At 37.1% G+C, this 17,052-nt stretch overlaps 3 protein-coding genes across 3 annotated transcripts; 2 read left to right on the plus strand and 1 right to left on the minus strand.

Annotated features, from left to right (window-relative positions):
- Positions 1-117: 117 nt before the first annotated feature.
- Positions 118-3,464, minus strand: LOC131365688 (uncharacterized). Its single transcript, XM_058409432.1, has 8 exons — positions 3,266-3,464; positions 2,358-2,554; positions 1,933-2,001; positions 1,265-1,433; positions 1,101-1,168; positions 948-1,007; positions 726-854; positions 118-641 (listed from the first exon to the last, which is right to left on the minus strand). The coding sequence occupies exons 1-8, from the start codon at positions 3,390-3,392 to the stop codon at positions 624-626; spliced, it is 837 nt and encodes a 278-aa protein (XP_058265415.1). The 5' UTR covers positions 3,393-3,464; the 3' UTR covers positions 118-623.
- A 945-nt stretch (positions 3,465-4,409) lies between these two features.
- Positions 4,410-7,156, plus strand: anapc10 (anaphase promoting complex subunit 10). The gene is made up of 6 exons (XM_058410811.1): positions 4,410-4,562; positions 5,001-5,056; positions 5,172-5,306; positions 5,547-5,637; positions 6,289-6,409; positions 6,756-7,156. The coding sequence occupies exons 3-6, from the start codon at positions 5,192-5,194 to the stop codon at positions 6,984-6,986; spliced, it is 558 nt and encodes a 185-aa protein (XP_058266794.1). The 5' UTR covers positions 4,410-4,562; positions 5,001-5,056; positions 5,172-5,191; the 3' UTR covers positions 6,987-7,156.
- A 147-nt stretch (positions 7,157-7,303) lies between these two features.
- On the plus strand, positions 7,304-16,899 carry LOC131366382 (uncharacterized). The gene is made up of 8 exons (XM_058410810.1): positions 7,304-7,972; positions 9,273-9,638; positions 12,520-12,543; positions 12,673-12,752; positions 12,875-12,959; positions 13,850-13,951; positions 14,547-14,729; positions 15,169-16,899. Exons 1-8 carry the CDS (start codon positions 7,933-7,935, stop codon positions 15,219-15,221), a joined length of 933 nt encoding a protein of 310 aa, XP_058266793.1. The 5' UTR covers positions 7,304-7,932; the 3' UTR covers positions 15,222-16,899.
- The last annotated feature ends 153 nt before the right edge of the window (positions 16,900-17,052 follow it).

The raw sequence follows: 17,052 nt of genomic DNA on the forward strand, positions 1-17,052 counted from the left end.
TATTCTCCCCCCACACCTCCAACCCCCCTCCAAAAAACTTCAGCATTAAGAATATAGAGAAAAAAAGTGTGCAATTGTCTAGCAACCTTAATAACACAAGCGCAATATAATTAACATAAACATTTGGTTTGCAAGAACTCCAAGACTGAATGCATACAATAATTTGGATAACTAATTTACACTTTCAATTAAATGATTAAATCTGAAACCTCATGTCCTTATGGGCACCACTTTTTGTTTTTCTTAAACATAAGAAGTGTTTCTCTTACACTCACAGAATACACCATATGCGTTACCATCACACCCATATGTGCTCCTTCCCCAAACCTGTTCCAGCATGAGAATGCCCCTGTGCACAAAGCATGAAGACATGGTGTGGAGGTGAAGGTTGGAGAAAGTGGAATAACTGTGTCCTGGACAGAGCCCTGACTCTGACTCGACCCCACTGAACACCTTTGGTATGAACTGGAACACTGACTGCACCCCAGACCTTCTTGAATGAGCGTATATCCAGTTTCCTAATAATGTGACCAGTGAGTGTAGGCATAAAGGTTAGTAGGTAGATTCATTCACACAGGCGTATTTAGTAATATATGTTTTATTGTATTACAAAAAGGTGTTTTTTAGTGATCTTGTGCAGCCTGTGAAAAAGAAAAAAAAAATCTTGGTTAAAAGCAGAGCAAAAAAGAACAGATTTCAATTTAAAGATTTATCTTTCTACTTACTTCTTTCTCCATTTTCTTTATTTCCAGCTCCAGTTTTCTGATTTTCAGCTTTGTGTACTGGAGATCTGCTTTCCTTACTTCTAGTTCTTGAAGCAAATATCTTTTATATATGTAATTGATATCTGCTTCCTTTAACAGAAATAGATAAAGGACAAGGTAGTTATCAAGGAAAAGGTAGTATGTAACGCATGTGTAATTAACATGCATATAAGCACCACTCACCTTTTCTGTTGTTGTGACACGTGCGTGAGGTGTGTGTGAGGTCTGTGTGCTTTGTTCATTCTGTACACATGGAAAAAAAAAACACTGTAGGCGTTCATCTCTTAGATAAATGCTGAAGATTATGGAGACTGAGCTTAATCATAAAGTACTTACAAGAGTTTTACCCAGCAACTGCTGAGCCAAAGGAGGATCCAGAAGTGTCGGTATGCTACCCACCACCACTGCAATACATTACAACACTGAGTTCACATAAAAAAATTAAAATAAAAAAATAAATAATTTGGGACTGTTGCAAGAATAATGAAGTGAAGCTCTACCTCGGAAATAAGGCTTTATTTCCTCTGAAGACGTTGCTCCCTCTATTGTTGTAATTATGGGAATCCTGCTTTGCTGTAGGTCTTCCTCTACTTGACACAGATCTTCCGAATGACAGACTTCCTCAGCAGCAGGAGCTTGGGTGACTAAAACCTTCACCGGAACGGCTTTCTGCAGATACACAGACACAAGTTCTACTCTGTAAAGGTGTTCAGATAGATCTGCACTCAGCATTACTGAGATGCATTATCGAAGCTTTTCTGCTCAACACACTTGTACAAAGTGGTTATTGAGTAACCACAGCCTTCCTGGCAGCCTGGGCTTGTCTTTCTCCTCTGACAAGAGGGTCGATTGCTGCACACTGGACATTTGATCTGATTATTACTCTTGACTTGTATCTGCATGATTGGATGTTTTGTGCTGCTGCCACATGAGTGGTTGATTGCATGACTATAAAGGTATTCCTAATAATCTGGCCAGTGACTGTATGTAGAAATGTTTGCTCTTGCAGATAGATTAATTTATACAGTCTTATCAAATCATTATGTTTACTGAATGGCAAAACAAATCTTCATTAGATGTCGACATTGATTTCGTTTAATGTAAATTTCCCCAAAACAAATTTAAATTTATTTAGCAAAAGTGTTATTAAAAAAAGTGCCACTAATACCTTCACAGCATGCAGCGTCGGTGTCCCCATCTTGCTGATGTTACTCTGACAGCGCTCACAAGACTTCACCTGAAATAAGTTAAGGAATTGAAATTATTCATCACATATTTTATTTCTTCATCTGTTCTCAACAAGCTAACAAGCTGTTCTCTATCAAGCTAAGGTTTAAGAAGTGAATATGTCTGATGATATGATATCATGTGCTTGAGGACACTTTCCCAACTTCCCACATAGGAATTCCGAGTCAGAGGGCGGGAATTCCGAGGTATGAGCTTTAGTTGAAGTCACTATTTGGGATTAGTGCTACCTAATCCTTCAGGAGGTTTTATGGGTCACTGAGAGGACGTTGAGACGACACATCCCATACACAGATAGTGTTATATTTGAAACATTATACTGTTATTTTAACAAATTTGTGAACATACCCACTCCGTTACGTCCTTTATAAGCGTTGGCCAGTAGTAGCCAGCTATAACTCTGTTTCTGGTGCCTCTTACACCGTGATGGTTTCCAGTCTCACTGTTATTATGACACTCACTGAGGGCAATCTTCTTTTCTTCCTCACTCATGACCACCAGGCGCATGTACGTCTTGTTAGGGCCGACGTAATACAGACGGCCATCTGTCAGAAAGTGAAATAATATATTTACATTTACATTAACCATTTAACTGTAAATTATGGTGGTAGGACGGTGTAATGTTAAATCGGGGTGTGAAATGAATCTCTCTTTTCAGGTGATATGAGTTAAAGGTGCAGTATTTTTAATTTCTTACTAGTACAAATAACGTGGATAATTCTGGAGGAATGCTAAAAAAATAGGTACAATCTCTGTACAAGTCAGTTACATGGCTGAATTATGTCAGAATTATAGCATTGTCAACCTCAATACTTTCAACATGGACTCAACAAGCTATGGAAGCAACCCTGAGAAAACTGCCCTAAATTGAGCTGAGGTGGTGTTTTATTTGGCTTTTAGTGCTTGAATTAGTTTTATTTGGAATTTAGTGGTTAGAAGTCGGGAATTACAAATTGTGATTGTTATTACTTTATTTATTTATTTTTTAAACAAATCTTACCTATTGCACCTTTAAACCAGTAATGATTCGATTCACTACTGATCCGATACGACTAGATTTGGAACCGAACACAAAACGATTCAATGAAGTTCAATTGAATCTTTGACCCTTTCAGTACTCATATACTTAGAATTTGCAAAGTATTATTATCATTATAGTATTTTAGAGTACTGCATTACTCCCTTCGCTTTTGTTTCATGCAACGCAAAACCGACGGAAATGCCCAGCACGCGCACATAAACATTAGCCTAGTTACCTTTGATGATGAATTTATCACACGCACGGCGGATATCACTCCGCACTCTTCTGCTGCAGTTCGGTATGAACTGTCCCTCCACAAGATATTTGTGCAACATGTGATAAAACTCTAGTGTTTTCATCATGTAACTACCCGATCCGCGTCTCCTGCTCGATTTGCGTCGTACAATCGCAGTAGAAACGATTCTGGTCCGGTCTTTACCGCGCACGCGCTAACTGGACGATCCGCCGCGCACGCGCAAACGCGTCTTATGTTATTAGTGGTAACTTTCCTGAAAAGTACATTTAAAATCCTGAGCAAGGATCATCATTTTAGATTGAATAACCAAAAACACTCCATTAAAAAAAAATAACCCAGCGTTGGATTAATAATATTTTCGTTCGTTTATTCTTTATTTTAGTGTATTTTATCCATGCATTATTAAAGTTAAACAATTTAAAAGTTCCTTTCATAATTTCAAAGGGTTATAACAACATGAGCATGGAAACTGTTTCCACTGCTAATGCTGTTATGTTCTGGAATCAGTCTGCAAAAAGCCTCGAGTGGAAAAACATATGGAGCTTACCATATAAACACTGGCTTACTAATAAGATTAGGGAAATATCTTCTAAAATTATTCACAGATGTTATCTAGTGAATCCGTCTATTTTGTTCAGAGCTCAGTCTTTGTCTGAGCCCGACACACTGTTTGGCTTTAACACACAACCAGCAAGAATAATCAATATTTTGTTATTAATTGAATCATTCTTACTGTGGCAAATTATTTAATGCATCACTGTAAACATAACTCTAAGCTTGTATTGAAATACTTTGAAACTAAAGCCAAACAGTGTGAAGATGAATAAATCTATCCAAATATCTACAAAAAGAACAAAAACAAACAAACAAACAAAGCCATAATTGTGCTCTAATAATTGTATCTAAATCGTTCTTCTCGCTCCTTTTTTTTTTTTTTTTACTTTCTGTTTTAATTCACTATTTTGTTTTCTCTATGTAAATAGAGCATTGAATTGTTGGTGATGACTTAAAATAATAATGAAAAAATAATGTTTCTATGTTATATATTTTTGCAAATAAATAAATAAATAAATAAATAAAAAAAAAGTCCCTTGTCAAACGCGCTGAAAATAGGGTTGTGAAATAGCGCGCATGCTCACAGCGACTGCCCCAACCCCGCTTCCCGCTCTGACGTCATCAGCGTGCGCGCAAGCCGGGAAAGAAGGCTAATTCGAATTTGCGACTAAATATAACTTGGAGGAAGATGTTCAGTACATCAGATTAACTCGGAGAACAAGTAATCTAGCCTTTTATTTTATTTTTTTTACATAAGTTAGACTCTGTTAAAACTCTGTTACAGCTGGCTTACTGTGTATAAGTGTAATGCTAGCCGATAGTGTTTTGACAGTTAGCTTACCAGTCTATCTTACCGTTACTCTGTTTAAGTCCAGATGAACGGCGTGATTTTCTGTGACATTTATTAGCTTTTGGAACATTCATGTATAAGACATTTTTGCGGATATCAGTGGGATGAGGAAAGCTTGAAATATGTTTGTAAATGTTATGTAGTAAATGTTAAGGCTCAAGGGACGTGTAACATTTTTAACGGTTTTCAGCTAATACAGGATTCCTGGTAATGTCTGGGAAATGAAAATATGATTACGAAAAACTATGGTGCTGTTGAGTGTATATATATTAAGATATTAAGCTTTAAAATGGCTTCCTTTTTTTCCAGCATTTATGCCTGCAGACCACCTGATGAACAACACACCGCGTGTTCTAATCAGACAGGTAATGACAAAACTTTAACACGTACAAAAGTCCAGAACAGTTTGAAAAAGCAATCAGTTTTGTTTCCTATAAGGAAAGGGAAAGACTAACACAATGATTTCCACAATGTCCACAGCGGTTTTGATCCCAGTAAAGATGGCAGCTGCTACTAAAACCCCTCCTGGAGCCGACCCTAAGCAGCTGGAGCGCACGGGGACGGTGCGAGAGATCGGCTCTCAGGCCGTGTGGTCACTGTCTTCCTGCAAACCTGGTGTGCTCACATTAATCTCCTTCATTAACAATGTTTAATACTGGTTACCTTTACCATAAGAAAATGTAACAAAAATGACAGAAAAAACAACCAACACAATTCAAATAAGATATTTTTTTAAGTTTTCACTATTGATACATTTACACACACTGTATATGATCCTTTTTGTCACTCGTCATTTTACAGTAAGGTTGTGTAAATTTTTGCACTGTAACATCTTTTGTTTGTGCGTTCGAGCAGGGTTCGGCGTCGACCAGCTGAGGGACGATAACCTGGAGACGTACTGGCAGTCAGACGGCTCGCAGCCTCACCTCGTCAACATCCAGTTCAGGTAGAGACGAGCCCGGGCTCTGTGGAGATCCACTCGGTTTAAGAGTTCTCTCCTTAAGAGAGAAACATTGTGCATGAAATATTCACAAGTTATATGAAAGTGACAAACTGGTTATCAGCTTTGATTAGGGATGTAACAATAGTGAATGTAGTTGCCTGTTGAGTTCATCACTGACAGCAGAAGCCAAGCAGGGTGTAAAGAAACAAGTGAAACAAAACCTGCTGTCTGCTTTAAGCTTGCTAACATTATAGAACATTTTCTCAAAGGGATTTCTTCGATTCCTGATGTGTATCACTATACTGACATGATACTCACAGCAGTTAAAAATGAATAACTGTTTATTTAATTAGATTAATGCAACATTTTCATACAAATAACAAAATATTTCCCACTAAAAATGTTAGTAACAAGGATTAAATGCAAAATATTAAGCATTTTATTTAAAAAAAAATCATAAATTCAGACAATTTTTCACGATCTCGCCAAGGCTACACAGCATGGTCTTTTTTTTTTTCTTTTTTTTTTTTTTTAAAAATTCTTGAATTATGTGTCACTTAAAACCATAAAACAGACAAACCACAGAGCATGACCTCAATCTAATTTGGAGTTATATGGAGTCTCATCACTGCTTATCGTTTCTCTCCGCTGCAGGAGGAAGACTACAGTGAAGATGCTCTGCATTTATGCCGATTATAAATCCGATGAGAGCTACACTCCCAGCAAGATCTCAGTCCGGGTTGGGAACAACTTCCACAACCTGCTGGAGATCCGGGTAGGAGTCCACATCCAAAACCTGCCTTTTTATAGCCTCTTAAATTCTATATGAAGCTTGGAGGTGAATCTGTAGCAGTACATTTTTATTTTACGTAATTCCATTAAAGCGGTGATTTCGATCATGGTATTTTTGGCTCTTTAGTGTTTCTTCCGGAGTTGTTCCAGCATCAGTGTTTTTTTCCTCATATATTACACATATTATGAAAGACATAAAAGGAACATTGATCTGATACAGTGATGATGGTGAATGTTGTGATGAAGGATTAGAGTATTATTGTGTTATGAGATCTCCAGTGCATTCCTACATGGTGTATGTCTGAATTGGTGTGTCTGTGTGTGAGCAGCAGTTGGAGATGGTGGAGCCAAGCGGTTGGATCCACATCCCACTCCTGGACCTGGTGAACAACCCCATCAGGACTTTCATGATCCAGATCGCCGTGCTGGCCAACCACCAGAACGGCCGCGACACACACATGCGCCAGATTAAGGTGTACACACCTGTGGAGGAGAGTTCCATCGGCAAATTCCCACGATGCACCACTGTCGACTTCATGATGTACCGCACCATCAGGTGACCGCATCCTCCAGCTGATTACAGACGTCATCTCGTCTCTCTGACTGTTTCATTAAAAAGATTTTAAATAGAAAAACAATTAACCCTAAACGTTTGTGTTCACCTGAACGTCTTTACTGTAAAATGTCTTTGCGGAATGTTTCATGTACATATAATAAAGTTGTTTTTTTTTGCCTTTTGTTTTTTATTTACTTTTTTGAAATGTAAATTTTGTCTGTCTGAGTGATTTCTGTGTTTCACATCAGCGGGACGTATGAAACATATGGAATAAATCCCTCAGTGTTGTGCTGTTACAGGAAAATAATCAGCCTGAATAAGTGAGTTACTGTTACCACACCACAGGAAACAGCACATCCTCAACATATTTTACTCCTCTTATACCACAGAAATCTTCCATCCATTATTTTTTAAATCGAGAGCTATGGGCCTCTGGAAATTCTATGCGATTAAGCTGTTACTATTTATTTATTTATTGATTTACTGCTGTTAGTCAACACCTTCTGACCAATCAGAATTCGGCGTAGAATATTGATTCATCATTCCATCCTGTATAACGCAATGAGCTTTTTATATGTTACAAATTGACAGATCTTGTCTTAAGGATGGGGGCGGGGCTAGGGTTTTAAGCAACATGTCTATGAAAATATCTTCTGCATCATCAGTATCTACATACACATTCATCCAGGAGCAGCCCTGAAGTTTAGTCTGCAATATCACCTCACATCTCGTATGTCTGTTTTCTGTGAGTTTGACTTCCTGTAAGTGGTTACTCGCTCTGCATGTGAAGGGGTGCGCATGCAGGCATCCTGTGCACACTGGTCTCAAATGTAGCTGTGACGTTCAAAGTAGAAACGAAGCCATTTCATGTGCATGAGGTGCGACTTCAGCTCTGTCTAACAAGTGCTGGGAAAGATTCTCATTTTAAAAAAATATATAGGAACAAAAAGATGTCTCAAAGTTGTGTTCATCTCTTTTCTTTCATTCTAGGTAAGACATTTCATTCTTTTCATTAGTTGATAAAAAATATTTAGTCTTTAAAAGCATCTATTCTACTTTGAGAGCTAGACATGTGGCTGTAAACTGAGCTTCAAAAAATAATATTAATATGTGGGCTAAACTGTACCTCAGTCACTTACTACAGTCTTTAGGTCTACAACATTGTATATTATTTTTTCTTTATTATTTTATTTTTTAGAATTTTTTCCTTAGTTTTTTATAGGATTATTTTGTTTCTAGTCACTTCAAACCAACAGTTTAATCTGAATTAAGTCTGAATTGTAAAATGTGCTGCTTAGAACATCTGTTTTATTCATGGCTTATTAATAAAGAACTAATCATTTATTACTAATTTATTACTCATTTTAGAATTTTCATTTTTGGAACCTTTTCTACATTTTCCATAGACCAGATGTTAGTGCGCTCAATTTGGTTTGGGAATTGATTTGTCATTTAGTGCTTTTTTTTATTTTTTATTTATTTTATTGTTGTTTTTGTTGAATGAATTCAAATCAAATTTAATTCACGAAATTCAGGGAGTGAGGAGAAAATGTCTTAAAGAATAGGATTATGTGAAAGCTACTGTATTATTATGTTATAAATATTGAGGGAAATGTAAAAAAGTGCAAAAAGGATGGTGCGAGTGAGTGGTGTGTACTGGAGGGAGCGTGAGCGTTTACATTTCTATTTCTATATAAAGAAAGGCTGTACTGATTAACATGGACAGCAGTAAATGGGGCTGTGTTCATTCACCTGCCTTCATTCTCTCACCTCAGTAATTGCTCAGGATCCATTTGTTTATGTTTATAGATTCAGGAGCAGTGAGCATCATTAGAAATCATCATAAGGGAAAATAAGTGCAGGAGTGCACAAGACAGGAAGTTTAAAAAAAGAAGTAAAAATCTGGGCAGATTTTTTTTTGGTACATTCGTTCTAATGTACTCTAGTTCACTTTATTAAAACATGAAAAACTTAAAGAATTTCTCTGCATTATTATGAAAGTTTTTAACTGTTTTCTATAAAAAAAATATAATTAATCTTCTATTTTTTCTGTCTGTCTATCTGTGTGTTTCCTCTCTCTATTGTTCTGCCTCTCTCTCTCTCTCTCTCTCTTCATCTCCATCTCAATCTGTCTCTCTCAATCCAATTCAATCTCACTTGCTCTATTTCTTTTGCTGTCTTTCTTCTGTCTGTATCTTTCTGTCATTCACTCTTTGTCTGTCTGTCTGTCTGTGTGGCAATTCAATATCTCTCTCTCTCTCTCTCTCTCTCTCTCTCTCCTGCTCTGTAGTGGTTGTGTTGCATATGTGCATGCTCACTAGCCTTTCAGACAGTGTCAGAACAGTACATGGCTCAAATTATAATGAAGATCAAGTAAATTTAACAACCTCCATAAGCATCTCCACACAGCAGAATGAATCCACTGTGAAAACCTCTGCTAGTCCCGACACACCAACAGACACATCCAATGGTACAGGCATATTGAACTCCAAGGAATCTACCACCAATGAATCTTCCACTAAGGAATTTACCACCAAGGAGTCTACCACTAAGGAATGTACTACCACAGGATCTACCACCACAGGATCTACCACCACAGGATCTACCAACACAGGATTTACCAACACAGGATCTACTACCAAAGAACCAGCTACAGGTAGTGTACCTCTCTCTCTCTCTCTCTCACGCACTGTGTGTCTCTGAGTGTGTGTCTAAATGCTTAAACACCCACCTCTCGTATATTACTCATAACTCAAACATACCTCATACAGGCAAAACCACACACACACACACACCATGCACACAAACTCACGCAATGCATTGAACTAATTAACTCAACAGAGAATCTCAGACTGATCAACACACACACACACACACACCTCTACTCTATCCTCTTTCAGCAATTCAGTCATTTTAACTCAGGATTGTGTGTGTGTGTGTGTGTGTGTGTGTGTGTATGTGGCTTTGCGTGTTTGAGGTATGTTTGAGTTATGAGTATGAGTATAAGAGGTGGGTGTTTAAGCATTTAGACACACAATCAGAGACAAATAGGGCGATGCAGCCAGAAAAAAATATTATTTTAGAATAATTATTATTATAAGAATTCAGAAGAAAAGAATGAAATGAAACTAAGTATTAGATTAATGGCTTGATGTCAGTGGATGACAGAACAATGCTCAGGGGCGTCTACATTAATAATTTCAAGGCGGTCAAAAGCAATAAATATGCAAATGAAGGATTACTTTAAAAGTCCCACCCCTTTATTAGTGATTTTTCATATATGAACACGATTGGTTCTTAGAGTTTATGATGCAGAAACAGAAACAATGTGGCAAAATCAAAGCATTAACCATGTCTGTGCAGGCCAGTAATTTTATATATATATCTTTATTTATTCTGTAAAGTATCCTTTATTTGTCACACAAACATTACGGCACAAAGAAATTCTTTCTTCGCATATCCCATCCTTGGGTCAGAGCATAGGGTCAGCCATAATGCAGCACCCCTGGAGCCTTGCTTAAGGGCCCACTGGTGGCAGCTTGGCTCTGCTGGGGCTTGAACCCTGTTATCCAACCAAGAGCCTTAACCATTTGAAATTCTACCCCTAATATATTCTTTATGAGAGAGAGAGAGAGAGAGAGAGCATCATAAAGAGAGATACAGAAAAAGATAAATAGAGAGAGAGAGAAAGTGAGACAGTGATAGGCAGAGTGTATTAGAGAGAGACAGAGAGAGAAAGCTTATGAGAATATTTTTACTATGAAATTGTATAAATTATACAGTATACAAACAGAAACACAAAGCATTTTGTCCCATTTTAGTGTTTAGCGTGTATCTGTCTTTCTCTTTCTCTCTGCATGGACACAATCGCTGCATCTTCAGTTCACTTCAAAAGGAATTAAAAAAAATGACAGCAGTTGCTGTGGTCATGCAGTTAAAGCTGAGGTGTGAGCAGGTGGCATTTAGAGTCAGTTAGCAGCGGTTATTTTGATAGCAGGCACATTACAGTAACACCCAGAGCAATGATCGCTTTAGAGAGAAGAAACAATCTACACATCAAGAACACAACTACACAACAGAAACACAACTACACAAATATAAACAAATAGGGCATTTCTCTAAATTGTGCAGGAAAACACTGAGCCCGTGGGCGTGCTGCGGGCTTCCTCCAGACTGTGCTGCTCTGACAAAAAAAAAGATTTTGTGATTCATATCAAAAGTACAGCGAGCTAGCTGTGTCTAATAATACACACAACTGTTTGGAAAAAGTCTCCACACCCTTTAGTTATAATTTATGATTTTTTTCCCCCCTAAAAGCATCTGTCAAATGAATCTTGGTGATCCACACTCGCACAAATTTGAATTAATGCACACACTCCTGAAACCAACAGCTGCCTGAGACTTCCTGCTGCTGCACATCGACAGGCTGTTGAGTATTTGCAGCGTTAAAGTGGACATTTGTGGAAGCTATTGAGATGCTTTTGTGTGTTGTTTAACCACATTTTAACATCCTGACACAAAATGCGCATACTGCTTGGTGTGTGTGTGTGTGTGTGTGTGTGTGTGTGTGCATGTCAGAGAGAGAGAAAGAGAGCACATGTAGTCAGTACCTTTTTTTTCTTTAACTGCACTAACCGCAAGAACCTCGCGCTCTTTTCTTCTGCAGTCTATCACTTTCAGTACACTTTTACACAGCACAAAAAACCTCTTTAAACTTAAACCTCCTAAGACACTTCTCACTTTAATAACTATGGTACCTTTCCCCTTAGTGCCGCTATTATAGTTAGTGCAGAATTGATATAAATTACTGAATAATACTTTGAAATGAATAATGCTTTAAAATAAACTAAATGAGTCATAACCCATGAGCTAGTGAGGCTGCTAACGCTAGCTAATGTGACTCGATTTCTGAGAGGATTTCGAAGTTATATTCACAAATATTCTTACTATTCACGTCTATTGCCGCCTAGTCAGTTGAAGTAAGCTAATATGACTCAATTTCTGAGAGGATTTTGAATTCATATTGGCAAATGTGCATAATATTGACAACAAACATTGGCTAGCAAGTTAATAAGAGCTAATTCGACAGAATTTCTGAGAGGATTTCTAGGTTTACTGTGAATACTGGCTAGCTAGCTGTTATAACTACTCACTACCTAAATAGTCTAAGGTAACCTGACATGCTGTTTAAGAGGATATTCAAGTCATATTTTAAAACGTTTGCTAATATGAGCTTATCTGACAGGATTTCTGACAGGGTTTTAGGTATTTCATATACATATCTTTATGGCCTTCAGAGCTAATGCTGGCTAGTTCACTATTATGACCTGGTAGGATTTATGAAAGGATTCATAGCATTTATATTCATAAATGCTTATTATATTTGCAACTAATGCTAGCGAGTTGATATGAGCTAATCTGACAGGATTTCTGAGAGGATTTTAATATCACTGTGGCTTTCAAGTGATTTGATCTGTAATGTTTTCTGTAATAATCACAGTTCACACCATTCCATAACCATGTGTTTATGTTTGCAGCCTTACATCCTAGTAGAGGTGCAGGTAAGTGTGGATTTTTTGTGATACTTTACATGATAAACAGACACAACATTTTCGTCTTCATTATTACTTTTTTTTTTTTTTTTTTTTTTAAAGGCATTATTCATATATGTGATTTCTGTTCATTTGTAGGGATCTTCTTTCTCATCTTTATTATCTTTCTCATCTTCATCCTTGCCTTCGTTTTGTATGTTCTTTGGAAGAAAGGAAAGGCAAGTCAAAGACATTTATTATAAAAATAGTATATTAAAAATAGATTAAACATTGAGTTTCTGAAACGGCTGATTAATCTAATTGTGTGCATGTGTGTGTGTGTGTGTGTGTGTGTGTCCAGAGATATTCCTTTGATCTGACAAATGGTGAGCATGACACTCCACTTCGGAGCATTGAGCCAACAGGAACCTTCGAACAAACCAAAGGCAAGAAAGCTTACATGCCTCTGATTATGATGATGAAGAAGAGACAGAGAGAGAGAGAGAAAGAGAGAGAGAGAGAGAGAGAGAGAGAGAGACAGAGTGACAGATAAAAAATAATAAACTAGAACCAGAGTTATAGCTGAAATTGTTACAGCAGCACACACTGTTCATTACATTTTCAGAACTGAAACTGAATACAAATGCACTAGCAGGGCCGTCATTTCCTTCTGTAGTCGTTCACAGAGTGTTGTATTGATGCAGCCAGACCCACCCTGCAGCTTTTTGTGGTCTCGCCCTAGACTTTAGAAACTGCTGAGCTGGTCTGATATGACATCACTCATTTCTGCAGTTAAAGAATTTATATCTGAAATCTATTCATCCAATCTATTCTCTTGATGATAGAAAAATCTTCACTTTTTATTTATGAAGTGCCTGCTGATTTGAATTAATCAATTTTACATTTTAATATTAATTTTAAAAGTTGGCACTACATCACCCTAAACCTCATGTCACCTTTTATAAATTTCCACATTTGCTTTATGTGATGCTTGTGATTGTGTTATAAAGGCACTATGTAGGTACTCTTGAGTTATTGAAAAGAGGAAGATGTATTAAAAGTATCTGTTTTGTTTTTTTTTTACCACATACATGATAAAAATATGGTAAAATCAGAAATAAACTTAGTTAAAGAAATATAAGGAATGTGGGACGTTTTAGGATTAAAAAACTTTCTGTTTTGAGGCAGTTAAAGCCAGCATGAGCCATGATGAAGGATGTGTATTAAACATCCTGGAAAAGCTGTTGTTCGAGAACATGACTAGCTACCTTTCTGTAATAAAAGTTATTATTATGTATAATTATGTAATTAAAACTTAATTTGCATCTTTGCACAGGATCTACTATGGATCTCTACATTTCAGAAGAGAATCCTGACAAAGCCAATCATGTGGCTAATGGATGTTCTGGAGAGACGCCGGACCAGACGCCACCTTCTGGTAAAGCTTCATTGTGCTAATGATCGTTTGAGTCAAATCTGTTGAGTTCTGGCTTCTGATTGGTCTGATAGAATCGCTGCTGCAAATCACAGGTTTCTGTTATTGTGCAGGATGTAATACTGTACCATTGCTATAGTAACAGCTCATTCACTAAGACCTGTACAGTCGGTTCTTGACATAAATGCATTTTACAATTGTGTATTAGTTGATATGGTGCTAGTTTTCTGTAAGGATGCCTTTTTTGAACATGTGTTGAAGGAGTCTCCAGGTTCAGTGCACTTTAGTCAGAGGTAAAGCTGTAATTTTTGGTTTCTAGTTAACATGACAAGTTTACTTGTTTTGTCTCTTTATCTTAAAAAGCATGATGTGATGTGAATGCTCTCATTCACCAAAGAGCAGAAAAATATTGCATGTTCGACATTCAGTAAAGGTTTGTGATTGGCAGCTTTTTTGATGTCAGTCAAATGGCCTGTGAAAGTATTCTTGGCAATAGATTTAGCAACTACAACAAAGTCAGCGTGTGGGATTAGTTTCATCGAGATAATGTGGTTTAAGTGACAGACTTTTATTTTCCTTTCTCTTCTCTGCCCTTCAGACCAACAGAATGTCCCAGAAGAGGACAGCTTTGCATCTGATTTGAGCCTGAGTTCACCGGTGAAGAAGGTGGAGTTTAATCTGGATCTGGACTTGATTGGTGTAGACCCTGATATGGAGAAACAAACCACAGACCAAACTACGGACAATGGCAATGAAAACAACAACAACGACATGAACACTGGTGTGTACAAACAGGAAGCTTCGTTACAAAGCTTCGTTACTAAGCACACTAAGTGTAGTGTGAGTTAATTGTGGATAAAAATCACTTTAGCCCACATTAACCCAATTTAGCTGTGGCATTGCTGATTTATTACACCATTGCTAGACTAATAAAAGAGACATCTGATCACTTTTTCAGCTAAGGCAGTCTGTGCAAATAAAATACAACTGACAGAAAAGATTATTTACTGAAATTGACTGGGCATGTGGTTTGAAAGAGTAGGTGAATTTTACTTGTGAATTCATGAGCCTCTGATATGTGAACCAATAGAACATGAGTAAATGGAGAAAATGGAGGAGATTTTAATTTACAATCTTTCATCACAACATTCATTTATACAGTGTATATAGGAGCATATGCCATGCTGCTTATGATGTTCGTGTATGTTGATGTGTTTCAGGGAATGATTCTGCCGACTTCTTTACTGAAATTAACCTGGATGACGTGCAGTAAAACGCAGACACACTTTGTGGACCTCAAGGGGAATCACTGCAAAAGCTCCCTTAATCCCCCAAAAAATTGTTTCAATCTTATAAGTGCTTAAAATTGCCAAATATAATAAGTAATAAGCGGTTTTACATACTATTTTTCAATAATTATAAATTCAAACTTATAGGTCCTAAGCAACTGCTTTAACTTCATTCACTTTAGCAGGTGTTAAGTCACTCATGTAATTTGTAGCAGTGGTGGTACTGTTATCACTTGTAGGTATTTACATCCATCCAGCGATTTTAATTCCTATGAGAAATATATATGTAATATAACTATTCTCTTATGAGAAATATAAATAGATACACCAATCAGGCATAACATTATGACTGTGTTGGTCATTTTGCTGCCAAAACAGCCCTGACCCCTTGAGGCATGGACTCCACTAGATCCCTGAAGGTTTGCTGTGGTATCTGGCACAAAGATGTTAGCAGCAGATCCTTTAAGTCCTGTAACTTGCAAGGTGGGCCTCCATGGATCAGACTTGTCCAACACATCCCTTGATTGGATTGAGATCTGGGGAATGTGGAGGAAAACTCAACACCTCAAACTCGTTATTGTGCTCATCAAACCATTCCTGAACCATTTTTGCTTTGTGGCACGGCACATTATCCTGCTGTTTACTTGCTGCCTAATATAACCCACCCACTAACGGGTGCCATGATGAGGAGATAATCAGTGTTATTCACTTCACCTGTCAGTGCTCATAATGTTACGCGTGATTGGTGTGTAACATTGTATAACCTACAGGGCATGATTTACTGCACTGGAATGTATTTAAAAAATATATTGTAATATTTTGCAGTGATAAAAGAGTGAAATTGATTTTTTGCATTTTTTACATGTTACATGCCTGGCTTTATAGTAGCTATTAGCAGATTAGCAGTCCATGCTAACTGTACTAGCTACAAACCCAGTTCAATACCAAATTCTGCTACTTTCTTCCAAGCTTTGTTTTTCTTATTAAATCGGTCTCTATACACATTTAATAAGAGGTCATATAATGCAGGATAAGATTATGATTATTATCAAGTCAAGGTACTGACGAAACATCATACCACACTGACCACACAATTGGTCTAATGAATCCTTCTAGGCGGTTGTTTGGTTTTATCGCTTTACAGAGTCATACCTAAATTACATCAAGGTAAGAAACTATAGACTTGCATGCTGCTTTGTCACTGCTGCTGTCATACATTACTGCATGTACATAGAAAATAAACCTGTTGCTTTGTCGCTTGATAGTGTGAATGCAAAGTATTACTGCAAGCATCTATAAACAACCCTGAAAAGATCATTCCCTTTTTAAAACCAAGTTAATATTAAGTATTTTCAGCAGTACATTAGACAGTACATCAGTGAGTTTTTACCTCACTAACCATGGCATACTTGCATACTGGCATACTAACCATGTCTGACCATGATAATGCACTTGATTAACATCAGCAGGAGGCTAAAAATATTTTCTTTGTTATTAATGAAACTGTATGTTGTATGTGTTAGTGATGACCTAACTACTAAGAGTCATATAGATGATTATTTCTTTGGAGATCAAGATAAAATCCTAGTTTTATATCAGAATGTTTGATATTGTGTTTCTTATATTTTTTCATCACTGTCAAAACTGCAAAATTACTAGTTGATTGAATAAACTGTAACAGAAAATCCAGGTTTCTTTTTGGTTCTCTTAGGCTATGCTGCCAAAAAAAAACCAGCAAAAAATTAAGATCTAATTCCTCCACTCTGATTCATGTGAAGCCAGTGGAAGTCATTAAGTCAAATGTTGCTGCTTAAA

Source organism: Hemibagrus wyckioides, linkage group LG15, assembly GCF_019097595.1.
Source record: "Hemibagrus wyckioides isolate EC202008001 linkage group LG15, SWU_Hwy_1.0, whole genome shotgun sequence".
In the NCBI taxonomy this organism is placed as follows: Eukaryota; Metazoa; Chordata; class Actinopteri; order Siluriformes; family Bagridae; genus Hemibagrus; species Hemibagrus wyckioides.

What these genes read in the sequence shown, in the direction of transcription:
- LOC131365688 (XM_058409432.1), bottom strand. Translation starts at nt 3,392, where the DNA reads ATGATGAAAACACTAGAGTTTTATCACATGTTGCACAAATATCTTGTG. An exon ending in TGATAAATTCATCATCAAAG is followed by an intron (nt 2,555 to 3,265) that starts GTAACTAGGCTA and finishes ACTTTCTGACAG; the next exon opens with ATGGCCGTCTGTATTACGTC. An exon ending in AGTTGCTGGGTAAAACTCTT is followed by an intron (nt 1,008 to 1,100) that starts GTAAGTACTTTA and finishes CCATGTGTACAG; the next exon opens with AATGAACAAAGCACACAGAC.
- anapc10 (XM_058410811.1), top strand. Translation starts at nt 5,192, where the DNA reads ATGGCAGCTGCTACTAAAACCCCTCCTGGAGCCGACCCTAAGCAGCTG. An exon ending in ACTGTCTTCCTGCAAACCTG is followed by an intron (nt 5,307 to 5,546) that starts GTGTGCTCACAT and finishes GCGTTCGAGCAG; the next exon opens with GGTTCGGCGTCGACCAGCTG. An exon ending in ACAACCTGCTGGAGATCCGG is followed by an intron (nt 6,410 to 6,755) that starts GTAGGAGTCCAC and finishes GTGTGTGAGCAG; the next exon opens with CAGTTGGAGATGGTGGAGCC.
- LOC131366382 (XM_058410810.1), top strand. Translation starts at nt 7,933, where the DNA reads ATGTCTCAAAGTTGTGTTCATCTCTTTTCTTTCATTCTAG. An exon ending in TCTCTTTTCTTTCATTCTAG is followed by an intron (nt 7,973 to 9,272) that starts GTAAGACATTTC and finishes CCTGCTCTGTAG; the next exon opens with TGGTTGTGTTGCATATGTGC. An exon ending in ACATCCTAGTAGAGGTGCAG is followed by an intron (nt 12,544 to 12,672) that starts GTAAGTGTGGAT and finishes GTTCATTTGTAG; the next exon opens with GGATCTTCTTTCTCATCTTT.